The 26,566-nt window shown below is 45.8% G+C and overlaps 1 protein-coding gene across 1 annotated transcript in view; it reads right to left on the bottom strand.

Moving 5' to 3' along the window:
• The window catches only part of TATDN1 (TatD DNase domain containing 1), a 60,845-nt gene that overhangs the window by 19,285 nt on the left and 14,994 nt on the right, over nucleotides 1-26,566 (bottom strand). The window contains exons 4-8 of the mRNA XM_089677520.1: nucleotides 26,077-26,140; nucleotides 16,113-16,256; nucleotides 8,074-8,116; nucleotides 4,365-4,450; nucleotides 2,260-2,300 (exon numbers count right to left, since the gene is read on the bottom strand). Coding sequence (XP_089533646.1) covers nucleotides 2,260-2,300; nucleotides 4,365-4,450; nucleotides 8,074-8,116; nucleotides 16,113-16,256; nucleotides 26,077-26,140 — 378 coding nt within the window. The remainder of the gene's footprint in view (nucleotides 1-2,259; nucleotides 2,301-4,364; nucleotides 4,451-8,073; nucleotides 8,117-16,112; nucleotides 16,257-26,076; nucleotides 26,141-26,566) is intronic.

The raw sequence follows: 26,566 nt of genomic DNA, 5'->3' as shown, positions 1-26,566 counted from the left end.
CACACACACACAGAAAAAACACAGTTTACTATGCTTCAATTATGAATGAACACAATGATTGATTGTTAGGCTTGGGATTTTAGCAGTGTGAGCTGGGTAAGGAAAAGTATAAAAATCATTACTGGGACAGTTTTTTAAATGAAACAATATCACACGATGGAAGGATTCTTCTTCTTGTTTTATAAACACCGATGAGGAAGCTGAGTTGCAATTAGATCAGTGGTTCTCAACCTTCCTAATGCCGTGACCCTTTAATACAGTTCCTCATGTTGTGGTGACCCCCCAACCATAAAATTATTTACCCAGTAATTATAATTCATGAGTGTCGTTTTACCTCCAATACTGCTGCTTTCAGCACAGTAGCTGCTTTTAACAGAGTAGCTGCTTTCAACACAGCAGCTGCTTTCTACACAGTAGCTGCTCTTTACACACCGTAAATATGTGTTTTCTGATGGTCTTCGGGGACCCCTGTGAAAGGGTCGTTCGACCCCCAAAGGGGTCACGACCCACAGGTTGAGAACCACTGAATTAGATCATATGAAAACCATCCGGACATCAGGAGAGGTGATACCTGTAAGTTCTGAAGGGGGCTACCACCACTGTTTGTGATACCGAATCTGACGTGGAGGATTTAGCGGTTGGCTGTGCTTAATAGCAAAAAAGTGTTTTGACCCTGTGGGGTCACTTCATGAAGAAGAGGGGGCAATCCTACCGGTGAAGGATTACACTTTGTGTTCACCTGCCAGATTTATATTTATCGCTGGAGGTTTTTATATATCCAGCCATATTGAAGATTACACACGTGGACGATTTGTTTTTGTTTATTAATAATTGGTGGCACGTGTTTTTGAGGACTTTTTTACAAATGGATTTAAGTTATGTGTTTATCATAGAGTGTCACTGGATTTTCATTTGTGGATTCACCCATTTTTTTTTTTTCCTATTTATATAGCAGTATAGTCCTAAGTTTGAGGACTAGAGCACGGCAAAATATATACATTTTGTTACATGTGGGCACTTGTTAAGTGGTGGTCGCACATTTATGTCGAAGGATTTGTTATAGTCCTTGTGGATTGTCTTTTAGTCAGGGTTAATTAATCCTGACCGTCGAATTGTTTGTTTTATAGGCACAATAGTGCCATTTGTCAGTTTATTTCCACTGCACCTTTGGGCATTCATTTTATGCCAAGTGTTTTATCACGTGTGGCTTAGTACATTTTTGTGATTTCACCCTGTTTAGGGACACAAGTGGGTCTATGTATCGTGTTTTTATGTGTTTTGCACTTTTATTTACTATATGGTTTACCATACATCACTGTATAAGATTGTATAATAACATGAAGAACTGAGTTTGTGATAATTACACACAGGAGGATTCACTAGGGGTGTAATTGAAACCTCATTTTGATTTAATTATTTATATAAGTACAAGTGTGGGAGCGCTGCACCAATTTTGTTATAATTTAGACGTTTTTTAGGCTACGTTTTCCAGCAGTCAGTTTCCGTTTTTCAGAAGTGTCCCGTGTACATGGGGCCTTAAGAGTGTTGGAGGAATTCGACACAAGCACAGGGGAACATGCAGGCTCCAAGCAGGCATTGTCCTAGCTGCAATTTGAAATGTTGACTTCAGTGCAGCAAAGCAAAAGTGCTAACCACTAAGCTACTGCACCTCCCACACACAATATCATCACGTAGTATATATATTCGTATATATATTCATATAAATATATATATATATATCACATAATACAGCACTTGAACTTGTGAACTTGTTAGCCTGCTCGTCTTGCAGCACTGGGGAATTTCCAACATGGAACTAATATGCATGAAGTGTGTATGATCTTGCTTTGTGCGGTTTTCCTCCAGACACTCTGATTCCCACTGAAAGACGCACTGATTGGATAATTACTGTCTGACCAAGCTTGTTCTACAGCACATGTTTTTACATAAATGTAGATTGAGCTGTATATTGTAGCACGTTTTAGCGGCAAGGATTGATGTGGTTTGTTCTGTGCATGTAAAACTCTGGGGAATATGTCAGGGCTATATACGAGGGTTCTTCAAAAAGTTTCCGCACTTTTTAAAACTCTATTTTATATATATATATATATATATATATATATATGTGTGTGTGTGTGTGTGCTGAAACATTTTGAAGACCCCCTCGTAAATAGTGGAAATGCAAAATACGGCACAGCCATCATTTTATATCCTAATAGCATTTATTTGGAATCAGTCTTGATTTCCACTTATACTCACCACTCCTCCAACACATCGATCCCGATTCCTCCCCATAATATCTGGAATTAAAGAAAATGAGAACCCAAATAAGTGTGTCATGCTCTAACAACTGAGCTAACCAGGTAGACAAAGACCAAATAAGTACAGAAAAGACTTGTCAAATATTGCATCCATTAGTAAACACTTCAAAGTGTCATCCCTGGACCCCCCACCTATGTTCTTGATAGCCAAGTTCAGCAAACTACACAATATTGCCAAAAGTATTGGGCCAGTCCTCCAAATCATTGGATTCAGGTGTTCCAATCACCTCCATGGCCACAGGTGTATAAAATCAAGCCCCTAGGCATGCAGACTGCTTCTACAAACATTTGTGAAAGAATGGGTCACTCTCAGGAGCTCAGTGACTCCAAGCGTGGTCCCGTGATATGATAGGTTGCCACCTGTGCAATAAGTCCATCTGTGACATTTCCTGGCTACTAAATATTCCACGCTCAACTGTTAGTGGGATTATAACAAAGTGGAAGCAACTGGGAACAACAGCAACTCAGCCACCAGGTGGTAGGCCATGTAAAATGACAGAGTGGGGTCAGCGCATGCTGAAGCGCACAGTGCGCAGAAGTCACCAACTGTATGCAGAGTCAATAGCTAAAGACCTCCAAACTTCATGTGGCCTTCAGATTAGCACAACAACAGTGCGTAGAGATCTTCATGGAATGGGTTTCCATGGCCGAGCAGCTGCATCCAAGCCTTACATCACCAAGTGTAACGCAAAGCATTGGGTGCAGTGGTGTAAAGCACGCCGCCACTGGACTCTAGAGCAGTGGAGATGTGTTCTCTGGAGTGACGAGTCATGCTTTTCTGTCTGGCAATCTGATGAACGTGTCTGGGTTTGGTGGTTGCCAGGAGAACGGAACTTGCCTGACTCTATTGTGCCAAGTGTAAAGTTTGGTGGAGGGGGGGTTAAGGTGTGGGTTTGTCTTCAGCGGTTGAGCTTGGCCCCTTATTTCCAGTGAAGGGAACTCTTAAGGCATTAGCATATCAAGACATTTTGGACAATTTCATGCTCCCAACTTTGTGGGAACAGATTGGGGATGGCCCCTTCCTGTTCCAACATGACTGCGCACCAGTGCACAAAGCAAGGTCCATAAAGACATGGATGAGCAGGCCAGTCAAGTTCCTAAACCCCAAACTCGCTCATCCATGTCTTTATGGACCTTGCTTTGTGCACTGGTGTGCAGTCATGTTAGAACAGGAAGGGGCCATCCCCAAACTCTTTTCACAAAGTTGGGAGCATGAAATTATCCAAAATGTCTTGGTATGCTGACGCCTTAAGAGTTCCCTTCATTGGAACTAGGGGGCCAAACTCAACCCCTGAAAAACAACCCCAAACCATAATCCCCCCTCCACCAAACTTTACACCTGGCACAATGCAGTCAGGCAAGTACCATTCTCCTGGCAACCGCAAAACCCAGACACGTCCATCGGATTGCCAGACAGAGAGCGTGATTGATCACTCCGTGAACAGGTCTCCACTGCTCTAGAGTCCAGTGGCGGCGTGCTTTACACCATGGCATCCGATGCTTTGCATTCTATTTGGTGATGTAAGGCTTGGATGCAGCTGCTGGGCCACGGAAACCCATTCCATGAAGCTCTCTACGCACTGTTGTTGTGCTAATCTGAAGGCCACACCAAGTTTAGCTATTGACTCTGCAGACAGTTGGTGACTTCTGCGCACTGTGTGCTTCAGCATGCGCTGACCCCGCTCTGTGATTTTACGTGACCTACCACTTGGTGGCTGAGTTTCTGTTGTTCTCAGTTGCTTCCACTTTGTTACAATATCACTAACAGCTGACCGTGGAATATTTAGTAACAAGGAAATGTCATGGATGGACTTATTGCACAGGTGGTGACCTATCACAGGACCACGCTTGGAGTCACTGAGCTCCTGAGAGCGACCCATTCTTTCGCAAATGTTTGTAGAAGTAGTCTGCATGCCTAGGGGCTTGATTGTATACACCTGTGTCCATGGAGGGGATTGGAACACCTGAATCCAATGATTTGGAGGGGTGGCCCAATAATTTTGGCAATATAGTGTATATGTGTTTTATAAATATGACACTTACCTAAAAATTCTTTATGCGAGTTCCGACAGTGCAGGAACATGGGCAGTTTGGAATGCTCAGCCAGATGAAACTGCTTCTCAAAATACCTTTCCAGAGAGAAGAAGAGGCATACAAACAGTTACTTTTCTGATTTCACTGGGGACACAATACAACCCTTTTAATGCTTTGCAGTGATTAACGCAGTGAAATGCAAGTGTGTATCTCTAGTAGACAAGCAGATATCAGAGATAAACACTAAAGGATTTTGGAAACATTACATCTACAGCCAAATATAAACAGCTGAAGACCATAGAAATATGGATTATGCCTTGAAAACCTTCTCATACAACCCTGGGAATGCACCGTATGCTCTGGCCCTCTTCCCCCACCACCGCTCCCCAGTTCTTACAATGACTGCTGAAGCCTCTCCAGTTATTATCTGAAAGTGCCTACACAGACCCACCAACAAATCCTACAGATCTGAGCAATGGGAGCATGTACTGATGGTTATGGTGAGGCCAGGGGCGGACTGACCATTTGGAAACTCGGGCACTGCCAGAGGGCCCGGGGTCAGTAGGGGGCCCCATGAGATGCCCCTGGTACCTTTTTCATAGGCTTTTTTGAGTTTGGGCAAGGACACAGGGGCCCCATGATCCCCTATTGCCCGGGGGCCCCATGAGTTGTCAGTCCGTCCCTGGGTGAGGCTAAAGTAAAACTAGGGATGTACCAATATAAATCCGCGGTCCAAAATAATAGCATTTTGCCAATAACAAAAAAGGTGCAGATAATGGGGCCAATACATGCAAAGTCGCGTCTCATAGACATTCATGGAAAACACCCTCTAGTGACTTCAATGCAAAATCATGTCCATAGACTTTCGTGCAAAGTCGAGTCCACATTGACTTCAATGCAAAAACGTCCCCTAGTGACTTCAATGCAAAATTACCAGCGCATTAATTAAATAAATAATAGAAAAAAAAATTAAAAACTGTCTGTTTTTGTTACGGTTTCCAGCCAAGTGCATCCTGAATTTTCGGTTTTGGCACCAGAATTTTAATTTCTGTGCACCATTAAGTAAAACTATAGGTAAAACATTTTTTTTTAATTTTAGAGGGAGGGTTATAACATCCTTCAGTTTATTTTTCCCATTGAGAAGATTTATCTTCACTTCCTGTCCCATAGCCAAAACAGGAAGTGAGAGGAAATCTATGCAAATTAAAGAAATCTCTTGGGGTCCGCCATGTCACCAGAACTAGTGTCCTCATTGGAAGATTTCCCTTCTATTATTTTTCTAGGGACAACCCAAAATTTGGGATTTTCTTTTAGCTTCGATGATGACAGTAAACAAGACAAAGCGAGAGAGTGAACCTCCCTAGCGGGGAGCAGACCACAATAAAAGCAGGACAGGTGTTCTAACCTGTCTCTCTATATGATCTATTCACTTTCCTATTTTCAGCCCGGTACGGTCACGTGATCCGGCTCCTCTGTGTCAGCCAGCGGCAGCTGCAGGGGAGAAGAGAGAGTGCCTGATAATGGCTGTGAAAACTGGGAGCAATGACAACACCTATAGGTTCTCATGGTGCAGCTGTTGTCAGCAGTCCCTCTTCTCCCTTGCAGCCGCCATTGGCTGACACAGGGAAGCCAGACCATATGAGTAGGCTGAAAATACAGCAGGCAAGGGCATACATCCTTCTTACACAGATTAATCAGCATAGGTGTCAGGATGGGGACGGAGCATTCTTAAAACTAGTTAGGCTTTAGCGGATTTCTACTTTAAAAGCTAAGTTCACCTTTAGGAACATGTTACACATTCCACCCATTTTTAGGGTGGAACATTTAACATGTTGCCGCTCCTGCAGTTGCTCGTGGATCCAAGCGGTCTGTGTGACACCAGTATAGGGAGACATTCCTCATACCACCTGTCACTTTTGAAAAGAATGTGGCCATACGGGGCTCCACCCACAGTTGTGTGAATGTATCGACTATAAGTACTGATGTCCTTTGCGGATGTCGGCTTGTAGTCCCCAATGAACTATCATGACGTTGTTGAGTGCTCTGGTAGTTCATTGATTCTTCCTGTCAGTACGATGTACGGGGCGGACAGCTTACAGTGACGGTCTGTAGGAGTCAGTCATGGCAAAAGTGATCTGTTGATTGCTGGTGCAATGCTTTGCAGACTCCTGATAGTAATTGTACATTTTTTTTTAACTGCAAAAAAAATGTGCATTTATTTATATTTAAAGGTGAACTTATCCTTTAAAGTGTTACTAAACCCCGGACCCTGCATTCACTATATCCGGTCTCCCCGGACCCTGCATTCACTATATCCGCTCTCCCCGGACCCTGCATTCACTATATCCGGTCTCCCCGGACCCTGCATTCACTATATCCGGTCTCCCCGGACCCTGCATTCACTATATCCGGTCTCCCCGGACCCTGCATTCACTATATCCGGTCTCCCCGGACCCTGCATTACCTATATCCGGTCTCCCCGGACCCTGCGTTCCCTATATCCGGTCTCCCCGGACCCTGCGTTCCCTATATCCGGTCTCCCCGGACCCTGCGTTCCCTATATCCGGTCTCCCCGGACCCTGCGTTCCCTATATCCGGTCTCCCCGGACCCTGCGTTCCCTATATCCGGTCTCCCCGGACCCTGCGTTCCCTATATCCGGTCTCCCCGGACCCTGCGTTCCCTATATCCGGTCTCCCCGGACCCTGCATTCCCTATATCTGGTCTCCCCGGACCCTGCATTCACTATATACGGTCTCCCCGAACCCTGCATTCACTATATCTGGTCTCCCCGGACCCTGCATTCACTATATCTGGTCTCCCCGGACCCTGCATTCACTATATACGGTCTCCCCGAACCCTGCATTCACTATATCTGGTCTCCCTGGACCCTGCATTCACTATACCCGCTCTCCCCGGACCCTGCATTCACTATATCCGCTCTCCCCGGACCCTGCAGTCACTATATCTGGTCTCCCCGGACCCTGCATTCACTATATCTGATCTCCCCGGACCCTGAATTCACTATATCTGGTCTCCCCAGACCCTCCATTCACTATATCTGGTCTCCCCGGACCCTGCACTCACTATATCTGGTCTCCCCGGACCCTGCATTCACTATATCTGGTCTCCCAGGACCCTACATTCACTATATCTGGTCTCCCCGGACCCTGCATTCACTATATCTGGTCTCCCAGGACCCTACATTCACTATATCTGGTCTCCCCGTACCCTGCATCCACCATATCTGGTCTCCCCGGACCCTGCATTCACTATATCTGGTCTCCTACAGTACACACTCTAGGAGGATGCAGGACTCCTGACCCTCTGCCTGGACAGTGCTGATTGGCCCTGTGCTGATCACATGCACTCTCCCAAGAATAAAAAAAAAAAAAAAACCTCTCTAGCAATACACACCAAACTGACCATGTGCATGTGACTACGGATTCAGTCTGTATCAGGTGGACATATGAACAAGAGGAGGGGCAGAGAAGACAGGATCAAACAGATTTTTTACACAATGCAGAGGATTAACCCCTTAGGTTCCACAGTGAGTATAACAAGCATGCTTTCCTGCATATACAGACTGATTTTACTGTTGTGGGTTTAGTAACACTTTAAGTTAATGGACATATTGTGAAAACATCCCAACTGCTGCATGTCATGGACATTCTTTTGAGGTCAGTTTTCCTGGAATAAAATTATTAAAATGTCTCTTACTTTAATTGTGTCTCCTTTGGACAAAATTGCAGCCTGTCAAAGTCTATCAGAAAGAGAGAGAAAAAAAAACCAACAATAACATAAAACAACGGTACACATATTGTTCTGAATAATCAGCTGCTCACGGATTTAAAAATAAAAGTGTTACCATCCTTTAAAGGAGCCTGTCAGGAAGGCTTGGTCACAAGTGTTTGTTTAGATGCATCACAATTACGGCAGCCCATTCAATTCAAACTGCAAAGATTTCTGCACAGATTTTTTTTTTACAACACATGGCAAAAAGTTACTATGCGTTTCAGTACGCTTTCATTTACGCATGTAGGCTTGTGCATTTGAGGTGCCCTTAAGAATGAACAGCACCGCAGTGCATCTGGCAGACCATAGCGCGTTTTCATGCGTTGTGGGGTTGTGTACAATATTGCATCGCATAAGTGTGAAGGGGCCCTAAATAGGGGATCACCAATGCAAGGGAAGAGGTCACCCAAAGTCCTTGCTGGCCTGTCAACTGGCTGATCTCACGTGCTGTCTCCCAGCTTTTGAGTGTGCAGTGCGTATAGACACATAGCAAGGTTTCATGTGACCTCTGGCCCAGGGGCGGACTGACAACTCATGGAGCCCCCGGGTAATAAAAGATCATGGGGCCCGTGTTCTTGTCTACACTCTAACCACACCCAAAAAAAAGCCTATGAAAAAAACCTATGAAAAGGGGCATCTCATGGGGCCCCCTACTGACCTCGGGCCCTCGGGCAGTGCCCGAGAGCCCGAATGGTCCGTCCGCCCCTGCTCTGGCCCCTTCTAAGTGTCGGAAACAGAACATAAAGCTAAGTAATGAATGAAAAATAAATCTTTCACTTAAAATAATCAAATGGGGGTTATTTACTAAAACTACATGGTGTGAAATCTGGTGCAGTTCTGAACAGAAACCAATCAGCTTCCAAGATTTAATGTCACAGGTTCATTGAACAAGTCAGAAGCTGACTGGTCACCATGCACAGCTGCACCAGATTCTGAGTGCTGCAGTTTTAGTAAATCTACCCCCAATGTCTCCATAGTTAAGCAGGCCATACATGGGTTGAATACCAAATGATTTTTCGTTCTGTAATCCGATGGTGTCACCAATGATTTCGAAAATTGGTAGTTTTTCTTGAATTTTCCAGCATGCCCGATAAATTAAATAGGAAGGAACCACGAAAATCAGCCGGTGCCATTGCCCCACTAACAGAGCGAAAATCGGCTGATTAGTCTTAGGTCTGATTTTCGAACTAAAAATCGTTCAAAAATCGACCCACGTATGGCCAGCCTAAGGCTCCATGAACACGGGGCGTTTTAATAACACTATATATATATAAAGAAAATGCAGCGCTGTGTGATGTTACTATATTGCGGGCAGATATAAATAATAAATGAAACCAAAGCAAATGAATAAATGAATAAATCAATCAATAAATAAATAAATCACAGTCCAGTAATGGTGCTCGCTGATTCCCAGTGCAAAAGTTAGAAATGCGCACTAACCAGAAACGTATTAATAATACGCATGTGTATATGATATCATGGAGATTCCCCTCTCTTTTCTGGTCTGGTAATGGGCAGGAGCTGAAGATAGTAGAGATGAAGCGCCCTCGTGTGGCGAAATGGAGGTCCAGCAGGTCACAGAAATCCTTACAGAAGTGTGTGAAGTGGAAAATTCCTCCTCTCAAAGACTGGCGCAGGGGTCAATCTGGGTCTGCAGAAGCTGAAAAGGCTCATCGCAGAAGACACAGGAAAGAACCCATAGTGTCAGGGCCCAGGACACCATTGACACTACGCCGCCGGTGGCACGTGGAGGCCCGGCGGCCATCTTTAATCTTAAAGGGTCAGTCATTTGATTAAACCTGGCACCATTGTGAGTTTTTCCTGAACACTCCTGTTTTTCTTGAATAAAATCATTTTCATCAACCTACTACACTATGGGTTCTTTCCTGTGTCTTCTGCGATGAGCCTTTTTAGCTTCTGCAGACCCAGATTGATCCCTGCACTAGTCTTTGAGAGGAGGAATTTTCCACTTCACACACTCCTGTAAGGATTTCTTTGACCTGCTGGACCTCCATTTCGCCACACGAGGGCGCTTCATCTCTACTATCTTCAGCTCCTGCCCATTACCAGACCAGAAAAGAGAGGGGAATCTCCATGATATCATATACACATGCGTATTATTAATACGTTTCTGGTTAGTGCGCATTTCTAACTTTTGCAAGGGGAATCAGCGAGCACCATTACTGGACTGTGATTTATTTATTTATTGATTTATTTATTCATTTATTCATTTGCTTTGGTTTCATTTATTATTTATATCTGCCCGCAATATAGTAACATCACACAGCGCTGCATTTTCTTTATATATATATTTTTGGGACTTTTATGTGTTTTCCTTGAATGTTCAGCTGCTGACCATTGGAGCGCTCACTGTATTTTTTATACTCTCATGCGTTTTAATAACACTGGTTACGTTAGCTTTGTAAAGTCACGTTAAAAACGTGAGTTTTTCATCATTTTTGCATTAGAGTTTAGCCAGGTTTTTTGCGCGTTTGCGTTTTTTAGCCAAAAAAAAATTTTTTTTCTCTGATCAAGAAAACGTCGAAAAATGCCAGTTAGAGCGTTTTTACAGATAAAAAAACTCCTCTAGAAACCCACTAGTCCTGGGATTTTTTTCCAGCCAAAAAACGTTGATTACAGTCTATGTTTGCATGGACACAAAGGATAACATGCTGGGGGGCTGTAGAAAAAAAAACATCTAAAGCCAAAATCAGCCGCTGTAAAAATGTCCAGTGTGCATGAGGACTAAGAATTCTGATAAATTGATACCTCTTATAGTCTAGGTAATTACTGTAGATGGTGGGGAGCCCCTGGACCCTTTGTACACACTAAACAGAGAGTTTTGAGTCCGACCCAGGGGCAGACTGACCATTTGGAAACTCGGGCAGTGCCCGAGGGCCCGGGGTCAGTAGGGGGCCCCATGAGATGCTCCTGGTATCTTTTTCATAGGCTTTTTTGAGTTTGGGCAAGGACACAGAGGCCCCATGATCTCCTTTTGCTCGGGGGCCCCATGAGTTGTCAGTCCGCCCTGGTCCGACCCATCCTGCATCTGAGACCGCCCCCTAATGGAACTTATCCCACCCCTGCTTTTTAGCAGTCGAGTGTGAATGCCTGCACTGCCCCTGAGGTTCTGCCAGTGGACTTCTCATTGAAGGGGTTTGGTTTAGCTGAATTGTGTACAACATGCAGATTCTAGAGGCTCCCCAGATCACGAGCTGAAAGAAAGAAAGAAAAATCAACAGACTCCCCCACTGATGTTAGCAACATGGATGAAGGAATCTCCACTGCAAGCTATTGTACACATCTGTGGCTGCCTGAACACCATAATGCTGCAGAACAGTGACTGCATCTGATAAAACAATGTCACCATTTGGCCGATAATCTTCCACCCTGGTCAACTTTACCAAGCTGGGTGGTGCCTTGATTCCTGCTTAATTGGCCAAAATATGAACGCTCCATGGGGCCTTTAACCACTTCACTACCACCATACATATTAAAAAGACCGAGTAATGGACATTTTTAGAGTGCCGTTCACAAATGACACTTCAGAAAATATACATGGGGGGCCAATCATCGTACGACACATACAACGTACAGAGCCAATCCTAGCGTCATCACAAAAATATAAACACTCTGAGAGCCCTCTCCGTCCTATCAGGAAGAAGTATTTATGAAGATTACATGAGTGAAGGGAGTAGCAGATAAATAGAAGATTACACAATTACCAGTTATAAAAGATTAAAGAATTAAAGATTACATGACAGAAAAGAGCAACAGATTAATACTGAAGGATTTTAACTGATTGTGGGATTTTTTTTTTTACCTCCCCCCAACCCCACCTCTCCTGTACATCTCAGCTATATGCTATCTCTTTATGTGACCTGAATATTAACCCTTCACCCTCCTTACCCTGAACATCAACCCCCTGATCTCCATTCTCTCTCTGTACGTGACCTGTACATCAATAGTGCTGCTGTATCTAGTGCAGCAATACTATAGCCGGCCATAGATGGATTCAATCTCAGCTAATTCAGCAGGGACCGGCCGAGATTGGATCCATCTATAGGCAGGCTGGTTGATGGATCCACTTTATTACAATCGACTTCAGTACAACCCAGCTGTCAGTTTTTTGCATATGATCACTGCCAGCAGCTATAGCCACTAGCAGTGATCATTGTGTTCTGCCAGCAGGCAGGGCTCCCTTGCTGGCATAATACAATAGTGCCGCGGGAAGGATTCCCCCATCAACATCGACTGTGTTGATGGGGGAATCGTGTGCGGTACTAATGTATTATGCATCATCTATGGCTTGCTCACTTTTCACATTTTAACCTCAAGACCAGCATATTCCATCATTACTCAAGAATTGTAGCAAAAATGAGATGACCATGATGGGGTCATGGCTTCTGATCAGGAGCAAGTGGGATGAGCGCCTGCTGATGTGACAACTGTGAGCGCCAAATGGAGCAGTCACGTGATAGAGAAGCCATGCTACCTCCTGAGTATTAAAGCCCACTTAAAGGGCTGCCCAGGTGCAGTGTGAAGGGGTTAAATACCACAAAAATAAAAAAAATATGTAAAACTCATTTGGGTCCAGTGTTGTATGCAAGTAATTGTCAGTCAAACTATCACTGCACTGAAAACTGAAAAATAACCTGGTAATTACCGTATTTTTCGCTCCATAAGACGCACTTTTTTCCCCCCAGAAAAGGGGGGAAAATGTCAGTGCGTCTTATGGAGCGAATATAAAGCGGCCGGTCCGGTATTTCTGCCGCCACCATGTCAGAATACCGGGTCGGCCGCTCAGCTGTTCTCTCCTGCAGGGCCTTACCTGTTCCTCGCTCCAGCGCTGCACAGTCTTCCCGCGCTGACTTCTGTGACAGCCGGGTACCCATTGCGCATGTGCTGCGCTTTGTGAATGATCCGGTGTCTTCTGGGACACATGACAGGTCCCAGAAGGCGCCGGGCCATTCACAAAGCACAGCGCTTCTCGCGCATGCGCAGTGGGCACCCGGCTGTCACAGAAGCCGGCCCGGGAAGAAGAGGGAAGGACAACTCCTCGGAAGTGGGAGCGGGTACCTGTCAAATTCAGGTACCCGCTCCCCCTAACTCCCCAAAGGTCAGCAGTCTCTGGTCATTCCCTGCACTGTCTGCAATCTCTGGTCATTCCCTGCACTGTCTGCAATCTCTGGTCATTCCCTGCACTGTCTGCAGTCTCTGGTCATTCCCTGTACTGTGTCCGCAGTCTCTTGGTCATCCCCTGCACTGTGTCCGCAGTCTCTGGTCATCCCCTGCACTGTGTCCGCAGTCTCTGGTCATTCCCTGCACTGTGTCCGCAGTCTCTGGTCATCTCCTGCACTGTGTCCGCAGTCTCTGGTCATCTCCTGCACTGTGTCCGCAGTCTCTGGTCATCTCCTGCACTGTGTCCGCAGTCTCTGGTCATCTCCTGCACTGTGTCCGCAGTCTCTGGTCATCTCCTGCACTGTGTCCGCAGTCTCTGGTCATCTCCTGCACTGTGTCCGCAGTCTCTGGTCATCTCCTGCACTGTGTCCGCAGTCTCTGGTCATCTCCTGCACTGTGTCCGCAGTCTCTGGTCATCTCCTGCACTGTGTCCGCAGTCTCTGGTCATCTCCTGCACTGTGTCCGCAGTCTCTGGTCATCTCCTGCACTGTGTCCGCAGTCTCTGGTCATCTCCTGCACTGTGTCCGCAGTCTCTGGTCATCTCCTGCACTGTGTCCGCAGTCTCTGGTCATCTCCTGCACTGTGTCCGCAGTCTCTGGTCATCTCCTGCACTGTGTCCGCAGTCTCTGGTCATCTCCTGCACTGTGTCCGCAGTCTCTGGTCATCTCCTGCACTGTGTCCGCAGTCTCTGGTCATCTCCTGCACTGTGTCCGCAGTCTCTGGTCATCTCCTGCACTGTGTCCGCAGTCTCTGGTCATCTCCTGCACTGTGTCCGCAGTCTCTGGTCATCCCCTGCACTGTGTCCGCAGTCTCTGGTCATCTCCTGCACTGTGTCCGCAGTCTCTGGTCATCTCCTGCACTGTGTCCGCAGTCTCTGGTCATCTCCTGCACTGTGTCCGCAGTCTCTGGTCATCTCCTGCACTGTGTCCGCAGTCTCTGGTCATCTCCTGTACTGTGTCCGCAGTCTCTGGTCATCTCCTGTACTGTGTCCGCAGTCTCTGGTCATCTCCTGCACTGTGTCCGCAGTCTCTGGTCATCTCCTGCACTGTGTCCGCAGTCTCTGGTCATCTCCTGCACTGTGTCCGCAGTCTCTGGTCATCTCCTGCACTGTGTTCGCTGTCTCTGGTCATCTCCTGCACTGTGTCCGCAGTCTCTGGTCATCTCCTGCACTGTGTCTGCAGTCTCTGGTCATCTCCTGTACTGTGTCCGCAGTCTCTGGTCATCTCCTGTATTGTGTCCGCAGTCTCTGGTCATCTCCTGTACTGTGTCCGCAGTCTCTGGTCATCTCCTGTACTGTCCGCAGTCTCTGGTCATCTCCTGTACTATGTCTGCAGTCTCTGGTCATCTCCTGTACTGTGTCCGCAGTCTCTGGTCATCTCCTGTACTGTGTCCGCAGTCTCTGGTCATCTCCTGTACTGTCCGCAGTCTCTGGTCATCTCCTGTACTATGTCTGCAGTCTCTGGTCATCTCCTGTACTGTGTCCGCAGTCTCTGGTCATCTCCTGTACTATGTCCGCAGTCTCTGGTTATCCCCTGTACTGTGTCTGCAGTCCATTGGTTCAGAATATTTTTTTTTCTTGTTTTTCGCCTCTAAAACCTAGGTGCGTCTTATGGAGCGAAAAATACGGTAACCACTTCCTGTCCGGACACTTTTACCCCTTTCCTGTCCAGGCCAATTTTCAGCTTTTAGCACTATCACACTTTGAATGACAATTGCGCGGTCATGCAACACTGTACCCATATGAATTTTTTAGCATTTTTGTGAGACAGATAAAACTTTATTTTGGTGGTATTTACTCACCACTGGGATTTTTATTTTTTTGCTATATAAATGAAAAAGTCCAAAGATTTTGAAAAAAAAGTGTTTTTCTTATAAAATTTTGCAAATAAATAATCTTTCTTCATAAATCTTAGCCAAAATGTATTCAGTTATCTTTTTAGTTAAAAAAAAAAAAAAATAACCCAAATTAGTTTATAACCAAAAATTATAATTTTTCAAAAAATTTTTTTACATTTTTATATTATTATTTATATTCTTTTAAAAATACTGTTACCCTAGCAGTACAGTGTCACTGTAGTGACACTACTACTTGTGGGGGGTGATGAAGATTTTATTTTTTTACACTGATTGCTTTTACACCCATAAAGGCTGTAAAATCAATAATTTCTCCTCTCCGGCTGCATTCCTGCAGCCATTGAGAACTACTGTGTGAGCTGTGATTGGTCACAGCTTGTCACATGATACAAGGCTGTTGTGAATAGCCTTGTATCATGTGACCTCTGTGATCATTCACAGATTTCACACTTAGTAAGCAATGATGTCAGGAAGTGCCATCTTGTTTACTACTATTCACGTGATCAGTGATCACATGATCGGGACCTCACACAGAGGTCCAGTACAACGATCTGTGTCCGATCGCTGTGCCGCACACTCCCAGGGAGCACGCACAGGCAATGGATGCGGGGGGACATTTAGAAACGTCCTCCCGCATCGGCAGCGCTCCCATCCGGCTGTTTATCGATATGGGCAGGACGGGAAAAGGTTAAAAGATGAATAAAGTGCTTTAGTTTTTATAATGCTACTACCTTAACTTTCGAAATCAAAGCCAGTGTCAATATGGGTTTCAGAAAGGGTTGTCACCCTTTATTTTTTATTGCCCTATGGTACAGCAAGGTGAGGGCATTAGGAGTGAATGTGCGTCACGTTACACACTTCTTGGCATATTAGCTGCAAATGTAACCGTTTGGTAGGAGTCCCTCTTCAGGCACCTTGAAGTGACTTACCCAGACCGCACTCTCCGACGGCTACAACTTTTTCTCTGTTGTCTTCTATCAGTTTCTGCAGGTTGGATAAATACCCGTCCGGATCTCCACCCTCGAACTCCCCGCACCGGGTGGGGTGGCAGCCGACCGTACTGTAAAATCGATCTGACAAGATCCCATGATTAGAAACCTCCTCACTGGGGTAAGATCAGTCTGAGCAATATAGTGTATGTAAACTAATACAAATTATTTTTTGTTATAGGTTTTACATCATGCTTTATTGTATGAAGTGGAGTGGAAAACAGTTTTTTTTTTAATTGCAAAGCTTCTTACTAGAGATCCTGCCAGTAATGGCACTTTCCAATGCAAGCAGACAACATAAATCCATTGGCTCGCAATTAACAGCAGTGTTTCTGTGCACACTCCTTTAGGGAGCCATTGAGCTACTAGGTCTTCACATGCCTCCTGGAGACCTGATAGGCAGCTCAATGGTCAACTGAAGGGGTGAGCAGATGTGTGTATGCTGTAACGAATTACAAAGAAAACCTTTAAAAATATGCAGTTTATATCTAAAACACATGCAGAGTTCTCTGTTGTAACGGAACCGACTCAGACTGCGCTTGAAACTTCCGTTAGAATACTGCTTCCCCGTCCGAACACCGACAACAGACACCACAGCCGACCATACAAGACTAGACGACACCAGTCTTGAAGTAAACCAGGAGGTACACTAGTTTATTTGAACACAGATACAAGATATATATGCTCAGAGGGCAATCCCCCCTCCCTGCATAATGACACAGGGTGGGGCAATCTACATTTAATAACAAGAGACACACAGGTATTCCAACTTCACACCAGCAGACAGTCCCATCAGGAGGGAGGGCTGCTGGAGACACCCCCCCACTAAGCTAATACACATAAACACATACATCCCATAATAGTTTGCTCCCAAACAATAGAACAATGGGATGCAGCCACATAACATCAAACAATCAACAACCCCACACAATATTAGGACATATCACCCTGTACCCCTAACAGGCACAGGGTGATTTACACATAAGAGGGATATGGGGAGCTGAGACAGGGGTCTCCCCAGCTCTCCAAAGTGAGCTGGGTTCCATGGGCCCCCCACCCAAAGTGACGCCTGTCGCATCTGTGTTTTATCCCATTAAAAATGCTGCAAGTTCAGAAAAACACCCATTGATCTGCCAGAATTCCAGTGTGCACCCGACTCTCTGTTTACGCTTTCAACACAATTCCTCTGCTGCACTGAATTCCCCACCAGAGTAGTCAGCCCTGCCTGATGGACTACAGAACTAAGACTGAAGAAGTGTGTGAGTATAACCTACGCAGAGGACTAATCAATTAGACTGGCTGCTGCTAGCAAAATCACAAATGTGTACCGGTGAACAAATGTGAGTGCAAACATAAGAATTGCTGCGTTGCCTCTCCCAAAAACTACTTTAAATAATTAATAAATAAATGAATGCACCCCCTACTACACAAAGAGTCCCCACAAATGTGCATGTGCTATAATAGCAGGCTGACAATGATGCTCCTGATGACGTCATATGACGAAACATGTAGGGCGGGGCTTGATAGCACTATACTTGTCCTCTAGGAAGTAATTGCTTTTTGCTGCCAACTGGCAGGAGTCTTCCCCACCCCATTCACACTTTATCATCCATCCAGCCAAACTCCGGTTGTTAAAGAGAACAAGAATGAATATTTTCCATAATCTTAATCTGAAATATCAAGTTGATATACAGCTTTCAAGCATGGGTAGGTGTCCTGTTATTTGCTTGTATGCTCTCCCTGTCAGAGCAGAGGTGTTGGTTGTTAAGAAACCACAAAGTCAGGTTGTTAGGAATGTTTGGCATAAGCATGACTTTTAGGATTCTAAACTATGTTGGGCCCCCTTGTAAAGGTTTTTAATGGGAATCAGCCTGCTCTGTTGCCTCGGTCAAGAATGTGATCAAGCCTGATAAAATGACAATTAGATTGTCTGCTGAATCATATATTTAGCATGTGAGGCTCCATAACATTTATTTGCAATCATCTTAAAGTGGAGGTCGAGTCAGGATTGAAAAAAATAAAAGTCAGCAGCTACAAAAAAAAAAACTGTAGCTGCTGACATTTAAAAAAAAAAGACACTTACCTGTCCCACCGTTCCGCGGTGTACTCACACCGGCCGGGCTGACTGAACATCCGGTCTGCTCGGCACCGGCATCTGTGTGGGCACCCATCTGTGACAGCTTGCGGCTTAGCAGCTGAGTGCCCATTGGCATTTGTGCGAGTAGCACTGCGCTTTGTGAATGGTTCTGTTGTCTTCTGGGACCTGTCACATGTCCCAGAAGACTACAGGGAAGGGAGTTATAACTTCCGTTTATGATCGCCTAGACGATCGCAGCGGAAGTGGGAGCGGGTATTTGTCAAATTTGGGTACCCCCTCCCCCCCACTCCCCAAAGCTGCCAATCCTTAACGGGGAGCGGGGAACAAAGTGTTAAAGCGGAACTTCCCCTTTTAGATGAAGCTCCGCTTTTAATTGGTTCTAAAGGCTGAAGGTTTTTTTCTTTTTTTACCATCATGTATTCTATGCATGAAGGTAAAACAACAGTCTTTGTGCAGCAGCGTTTCCAGCCCCCCCTAATACTTACCTGAGCCCAATCTTGATGCACGAGAGCAGCGACTCCACCAGTTCTCTCACTCGCTATTGATTCAGACACAGAAGCTGGAACCACTGGCTCCCGCTGCTGTCAATCACAGCCAATGAGAAGGGAGCAGGGGGTTGTGGCTGAGCCGCACTCTGTGTGTCTATCGATACACAGAGTGGGGATCGGGAGCAGGGAAGCACGAGTGCGCCCATATCAAGCAGCTTTTTATGGGGGCACTTGTCGAGAGGGAGGAGCCAGGAGTCCTGTCGGGGGACTCAAAAAGAAGAGGTTCCAGATTTCTCTGTGCAAAACCATTGCACAGAGCAGGTATGATATGTTTGTTGTTTTAAAAAATATATTTTTAGTATTATTTTAAAAAGCTAATTATATTTAAAAAATACATTTTCTTTTTTATATATTATTCTAATATTCTGTTTCTCCCAATGAAAACAGAACAATACATTACATACCCTGTCTCTTCTCTCAGAAGCTCTGTCTCAGCTGCCAGAGGAGAGTTAAATTAATAATTAGTTATCTTTTATTTAGTGCCCCATCATTGGTATCAGTGGGAGTAATAGTGTCCCATCATTGGTATCAGTGGGAGGAATAATGCCCCATCATTGGTATCAGTGGGAGAAATAGTGTCCCATCATTCGTGTCAGTGGGAGGAATAGTGCCCCATCTTTGGTATCAGTGGGAGGAATGGTGCCCCATCTTTGGTATTAGGGGGAGTAATAGTGCCCCATCATTGGTATCAGCGGGAGGAATAGTGCCCCATCATTGGTATCAGCGGGAGGAATAGTGCCCCATCATTGGTATCAGTGGGAGGAATAGTGCCCCATCATTGGTATCAGTCGGAGGAATAGTGCCCCATCATTGGTATCAGTGGGAGGAATAGTTTTCCATCATTGGTATCAGTGGGAGGAATAGTGCCCCATCATTGGTATCAGTGGGAGGAATAGTGCCCCATCATTGGTATCAATGGGAGGAATAGTGCCCCATCATTGGTATCAGTGGGAGGAATAGTGTCCCATCATTGGTATCAGTGGGAGGAATAGTGCCCCATCATTGGTATCAGTGGGAGGAATAGTGCCCCATCATTGGTATCAGTGGGATGAATAGTGCCCAATCATTGGTATCAGTGGGAGGAATAGTGCCCCATCATTGGTATCAGTGGAAGGAATAGTGCCCCATCATTGGTATCAGTGGGAGGAATAGTGCCCAATCATTGGTATCAGTGGGAGGAATAGTGCCCCATCATTGGTATCAGTGGAGGAATAGTGCCCCATCATTGGTATCAGTGGAGGAATAGTGCCCCATCATTGGTAACAATGGGAGGAATAGTGCCCCATCATTAGTATCAATGGGAGGAATAGTGCCCCATCATTGGAATCAATGGGAGGAATAGTGTCCCATCATTGGTGTCAGTGGGAGGAATAGTGCCCCATCATTGGTGTCAGTGGGAGGAATAATGCCCCATCATTGGTGTCAATGGGAGAAATAGTGCCCCATCATTAGCATCAGTGGGAGTAATAGTGCCCCATCATTGGTGTCAATGGGAGAAATAGTGCCCCATCATTAGCATCAGTGGGAGGAATAGTGCCCCATCATTGGTGTCAATGGGAGGAATAGTGCCCCATCATTATCATCAGTGGGAGTAATAGTGCCCCATCATTGCTGTCAATGGGGGGAATAGTGCCCCATCATTAGCATCAGTGGGAGGAATAATGCCCCATCATTGGTATCAGTGGGAGAAATAGTGCCCCATCATTGGTATCAGTGGGAGGAATAGTGCCCCATCTTTGGTATCAGTGGGAGGAATAGTGCCCCATCATTGGTATCAGTGGGAGGAATAGTGCCCCATCTTTGGTATTAGGGGGAGTAATAGTGCCCCATCATTGGTATCAGCAGGAGGAATAGTGCCCCATCATTGGTCTCAGTGGGAGGAATAGTGCCCCATCATTGGTATCAGTGGGAGGAATAGTGCCCCATCATTGGTATCAGTGGGAGGAATAGTGCCCCATCATTGGTATCAGTCGGAGGAATAGTGCCCCATCATTGGTATCAGTCGGAGGAATAGTTTTCCATCATTGGTATCAGTGGGAGGAATAGTTTCCCATCATTGGTATCAGTGGGAGGAATAGTGCCCCATCATTGGTATTAGTGGGAGGAATAGTGCCCCATCATTGGTATCAATGGGAGGAATAGTGCCCCATCATTGGTATCAGTGGGAGGAATAGTGTCCCATCATTGGTATCAGTGGGAGGAATAGTGCCCCATCACTGGTATCAGTGGGAGGAATAGTGCCCAATCATTGGTATCAGTGGGAGGAATAGTGCCCCATCATTGGTATCAGTGAGAGGAATAGTGTCCCATCATTGGTATCAGTGGGATGAATAGTGCCCAATCATTGGTATCAGTGGGAGGAATAGTGCCCCATCATTGGTATCAGTGGGAGGAATAGTGCCCCATCATTGGTATCAGTGGGAGGAATAGTGTCCCATCATTGGTATCAGTGGGAGGAATAGTGCCCCATCATTGGTATCAGTGGGAGGAATAGTGCCCCATCATTGGTATCAGTGGGATGAATAGTGCCCAATCATTGGTATCAGTGGGAGGAATAGTGCCCCATCATTGGTATCAGTGGGAGGAATAGTGCCCCATCATTGGTATCAGGGGGAGGAATAGTGCCCAATCATTGGTATCAGTGGGAGGAATAGTGCCCCATCATTGGTATCAGTGGAGGAATAGTGCCCCATCATTGGTATCAGTGGAGGAATAGTGCCCCATCATTGGTAACAATGGGAGGAATAGTGCCCCATCATTAGTATCAATGGGAGGAATAGTGCCCCATCATTGGAATCAATGGGAGGAATAGTGTCCCATCATTGGTGTCAGTGGGAGGAATAGTGCCCCATCATTGGTGTCAGTGGGAGGAATAATGCCCCATCATTGGTGTCAATGGGAGAAATAGTGCCCCATCATTAGCATCAGTGGGAGTAATAGTGCCCCATCATTGGTGTCAATGGGAGAAATAGTGCCCCATCATTAGCATCAGTGGGAGGAATAGTGCCCCATCATTGGTGTCAATGGGAGGAATAGTGCCCCATCATTATCATCAGTGGGAGTAATAGTGCCCCATCATTGCTGTCAATGGGGGGAATAGTGCCCCATCATTAGCATCAGTGGGAGGAATAATGCCCCATCATTGGTATCAGTGGGAGAAATAGTGCCCCATCATTGGTATCAGTGGGAGGAATAGTGCCCCATCTTTGGTATCAGTGGGAGGAATAGTGCCCCATCATTGGTATCAGTGGGAGGAATAGTGCCCCATCTTTGGTATTAGGGGGAGTAATAGTGCCCCATCATTGGTATCAGCAGGAGGAATAGTGCCCCATCATTGGTCTCAGTGGGAGGAATAGTGCCCCATCATTGGTATCAGTGGGAGGAATAGTGCCCCATCATTGGTATCAGTGGGAGGAATAGTGCCCCATCATTGGTATCAGTCGGAGGAATAGTGCCCCATCATTGGTATCAGTCGGAGGAATAGTTTTCCATCATTGGTATCAGTGGGAGGAATAGTTTCCCATCATTGGTATCAGTGGGAGGAATAGTGCCCCATCATTGGTATTAGTGGGAGGAATAGTGCCCCATCATTGGTATCAATGGGAGGAATAGTGCCCCATCATTGGTATCAGTGGGAGGAATAGTGTCCCATCATTGGTATCAGTGGGAGGAATAGTGCCCCATCACTGGTATCAGTGGGAGGAATAGTGCCCCATCATTGGTATCAGTGGGAGGAATAGTGCCCCATCATTGGTATCAGTGAGAGGAATAGTGTCCCATCATTGGTATCAGTGGGATGAATAGTGCCCAATCATTGGTATCAGTGGGAGGAATAGTGCCCCATCATTGGTATCAGTGGGAGGAATAGTGCCCCATCATTGGTATCAGTGGGAGGAATAGTGCCCCATCATTGGTATCAGTGGGAGGAATAGTGCCCAATCATTGGTATCAGTGGGAGGAATAGTGCCCCATCATTGGTATCAGTGGGAGGAATAGTGCCCCATCATTGGTATCAGGGGGAGGAATAGTGCCCAATCATTGGTATCAGTGGGAGGAATAGTGCCCCATCATTGGTATCAGTGGAGGAATAGTGCCCCATCATTGGTATCAGTGGAGGAATAGTGCCCCATCATTGGTAACAATGGGAGGAATAGTGCCCCATCATTAGTATCAATGGGAGGAATAGTGCCCCATCATTGGAATCAATGGGAGGAATAGTGTCCCATCATTGGTGTCAGTGGGAGGAATAGTGCCCCATCATTGGTGTCAGTGGGAGGAATAATGCCCCATCATTGGTGTCAATGGGAGAAATAGTGCCCCATCATTAGCATCAGTGGGAGTAATAGTGCCCCATCATTGGTGTCAATGGGAGAAATAGTGCCCCATCATTAGCATCAGTGGGAGGAATAGTGCCCCATCATTGGTGTCAATGGGAGGAATAGTGCCCCATCATTATCATCAGTGGGAGTAATAGTGCCCCATCATTGCTGTCAATGGGGGGAATAGTGCCCCATCATTAGCATCAGTGGGAGGAATAATGCCCCATCATTGGTATCAGTGGGAGAAATAGTGCCCCATCATTGGTATCAGTGGGAGGAATAGTGCCCCATCTTTGGTATCAGTGGGAGGAATAGTGCCCCATCATTGGTATCAGTGGGAGGAATAGTGCCCCATCTTTGGTATTAGGGGGAGTAATAGTGCCCCATCATTGGTATCAGCAGGAGGAATAGTGCCCCATCATTGGTCTCAGTGGGAGGAATAGTGCCCCATCATTGGTATCAGTGGGAGGAATAGTGCCCCATCATTGGTATCAGTGGGAGGAATAGTGCCCCATCATTGGTATCAGTCGGAGGAATAGTGCCCCATCATTGGTATCAGTCGGAGGAATAGTTTTCCATCATTGGTATCAGTGGGAGGAATAGTTTCCCATCATTGGTATCAGTGGGAGGAATAGTGCCCCATCATTGGTATTAGTGGGAGGAATAGTGCCCCATCATTGGTATCAATGGGAGGAATAGTGCCCCATCATTGGTATCAGTGGGAGGAATAGTGTCCCATCATTGGTATCAGTGGGAGGAATAGTGCCCCATCACTGGTATCAGTGGGAGGAATAGTGCCCAATCATTGGTATCAGTGGGAGGAATAGTGCCCCATCATTGGTATCAGTGAGAGGAATAGTGTCCCATCATTGGTATCAGTGGGATGAATAGTGCCCAATCATTGGTATCAGTGGGAGGAATAGTGCCCCATCATTGGTATCAGTGGGAGGAATAGTGCCCCATCATTGGTATCAGTGGGAGGAATAGTGCCCCATCATTGGTATCAGTGGGAGGAATAGTGCCCAATCATTGGTATCAGTGGGAGGAATAGTGCCCCATCATTGGTATCAGTGGGAGGAATAGTGCCCCATCATTGGTATCAGTGGAGGAATAGTGCCCCATCATTGGTAACAATGGGAGGAATAGTGCCCCATCATTAGTATCAATGGGAGGAATAGTGCCCCATCATTGGAATCAATGGGAGGAATAATGTCCCATCATTGGTGTCAGTGGGAGGAATAGTGCCCCATCATTGGTGTCAGTGGGAGGAATAATGCCCCATCATTGGTGTCAATGGGAGAAATAGTGCCCCATCATTAGCATCAGTGGGAGGAATAGTGCCCCATCATTGGTGTCAATGGGAGAAATAGTGCCCCATCATTAGCATCAGTGGGAGGAATAGTGCCCCATCATTGGTGTCAATGGGAGAAATAGTGCCCCATCATTAGCATCAGTGGGAGGAATAGTGCCCCATCATTGGTGTCAATGGGAGGAATAGTGCCCCATCATTATCATCAGTGGGAGTAATAGTGCCCCATCATTGCTGTCAATGGGGGGAATAGTGCCCCATCATTAGCATCAGTGGGAGGAATAGTGCCCCATCATTGGTATCAGTGTGAGGAATAGTGCCCCATCATTGGTATAAATGGGAGTAATAGTGCCCCATCATTGGTGTCAATGGGAGAAATAGTGCCCCATCATTAGCATCAGTGGGAGGAATAGTGCCCCATCATTGGTGTCAATGGGAGGAATAGTGCCCCATCATTATCATCAGTGGGAGTAATAGTGCCCCATCATTGCTGTCAATGGGGGGAATAGTGCCCCATCATTGGTATCAGTGTGAGGAATAGTGCCCCATCATTGGTATAAATGGGAGGAATAGTGCCCCATCATCAGTATCAGTGGAGGAATAGTGCCCCATCATTAGTATAAATGGGAGGAATAGTGCCCCATCATTGGTATAAATGGGAGGAATAGTGCCCCATCATTGGTATCAGTGTGAGGAATAGTTCCCCATCATTAGTATCAATGGGAGGAACAGTGCCCCATCATTGGTGTCAATGGGAGAAATAGTGCCCCATCATTGGTTTCAGTGGAAGGAATAGTGCCCCATCACTGATGTCTGTAGGAGAAATAGTGCTCCATCATTCATTTCTGTGGAGGAAAAGTGCCCCATCATTGGTATCAATGGAAGGAAAAGTGCCCCATCATTGGTGTCAATGGGAGAAATAGTGCCCCATCATTGGTGTCAGTGGAAGGAATAGTGCTCCATCATTGATGTCTGTGGAGGGAATAGTGCCCCATCATTGGCATCAATGGGAGGACAAGTGCCCCATCATTGGTATCAATGGAAGAAGTAGTGCCCCATCATTAGTGTCAATGGGAGGAATGGTGCCCCATCATTGGTATCAGTGAGAGAAATAGTTCCCCATTGTTAGTATCAACAGGAGAAATAGTGCCCCATCATTGGTGTCAATAGGAAGAATAGTGCCCAATTTGTGATGTCAGTGGGAGAAACTATGCCACACTGTGGCTTGCAATGGCAGGAATAATGCCTCGAGGGCCAGATAAAAGCAAGCAAAGGGCCACATCTTGGCCCTGGGCCACACTTTGGAGACCACTGCACAAGACCTCTAGCATTTAAGAGGCACACAGATCGAGGAAAGACGCTATTCCGCAACCTGGTGGTGCAGGAGCCAATTTTAAATGTCTGATAACAGACCTGAATTTAGGCAGAAGACAGAGCAGCCATTTATGGAGCATTACAGCCTAACATTTTGACAGGGATAGAATACAAGTAAATAATCGGAAGCTCTGTGAGAGGAGGGTCTGCTCATATAACAAATGAAGAGTGGACATTCAGACTGGTTCTCATTAGCACACTGTCATTGATTGCATGCACTGTGTAAGTCTATAGGAGAAGCAATAAGGACTGATACCATTGGTCCGGGCAAGTTCGATCGCTTCTTTGCTCTCCTGCAGGTTTCCTCCAGTAATCATAAACTGAAAAATAAAAGATGACATTTTATTTCTATGATAGTCAGCTGTGATGCAGAATTATTCACTATCAGATATATTAAAGCAGACCAACTGAACAATCACGTCCCCTGACCATCTGCTGAATATCCTACCATTTCTAGAATTGTAAATGGATAAACAAAAGCCACGATCGATTGTGATCACAACTGATTTATCTATATTTAAAGCGGTATTAAACCCGGAACCAAAAATGTAATGTATTGCAGCTTACCAATCATTAGATGTGTTGACTGCATTAGTTTTCCTTTTTTTGTAAGCCTTTCCCCTATGTTTTCACCTGGTGATCTGGCCAGTAACACACCTCCTGTACTAGAGTGCCCCCACTCTGGATAAAGGAGCACAGGGGCAGATTTGGACAGCAGCATTGTCAGTCTGGAGGAAGGGGAGTGT

Source organism: Staurois parvus, unplaced genomic scaffold (genome assembly GCF_062004578.1).
Source record: "Staurois parvus isolate SC_StPar_1 unplaced genomic scaffold, SC_StPar_1.0 ptg000187l, whole genome shotgun sequence".
In the NCBI taxonomy this organism is placed as follows: Eukaryota; Metazoa; Chordata; class Amphibia; order Anura; family Ranidae; genus Staurois; species Staurois parvus.
Note: the sequence above shows the minus strand (reverse complement) of the source record. Positions and strands in the feature narration are given on the sequence as shown.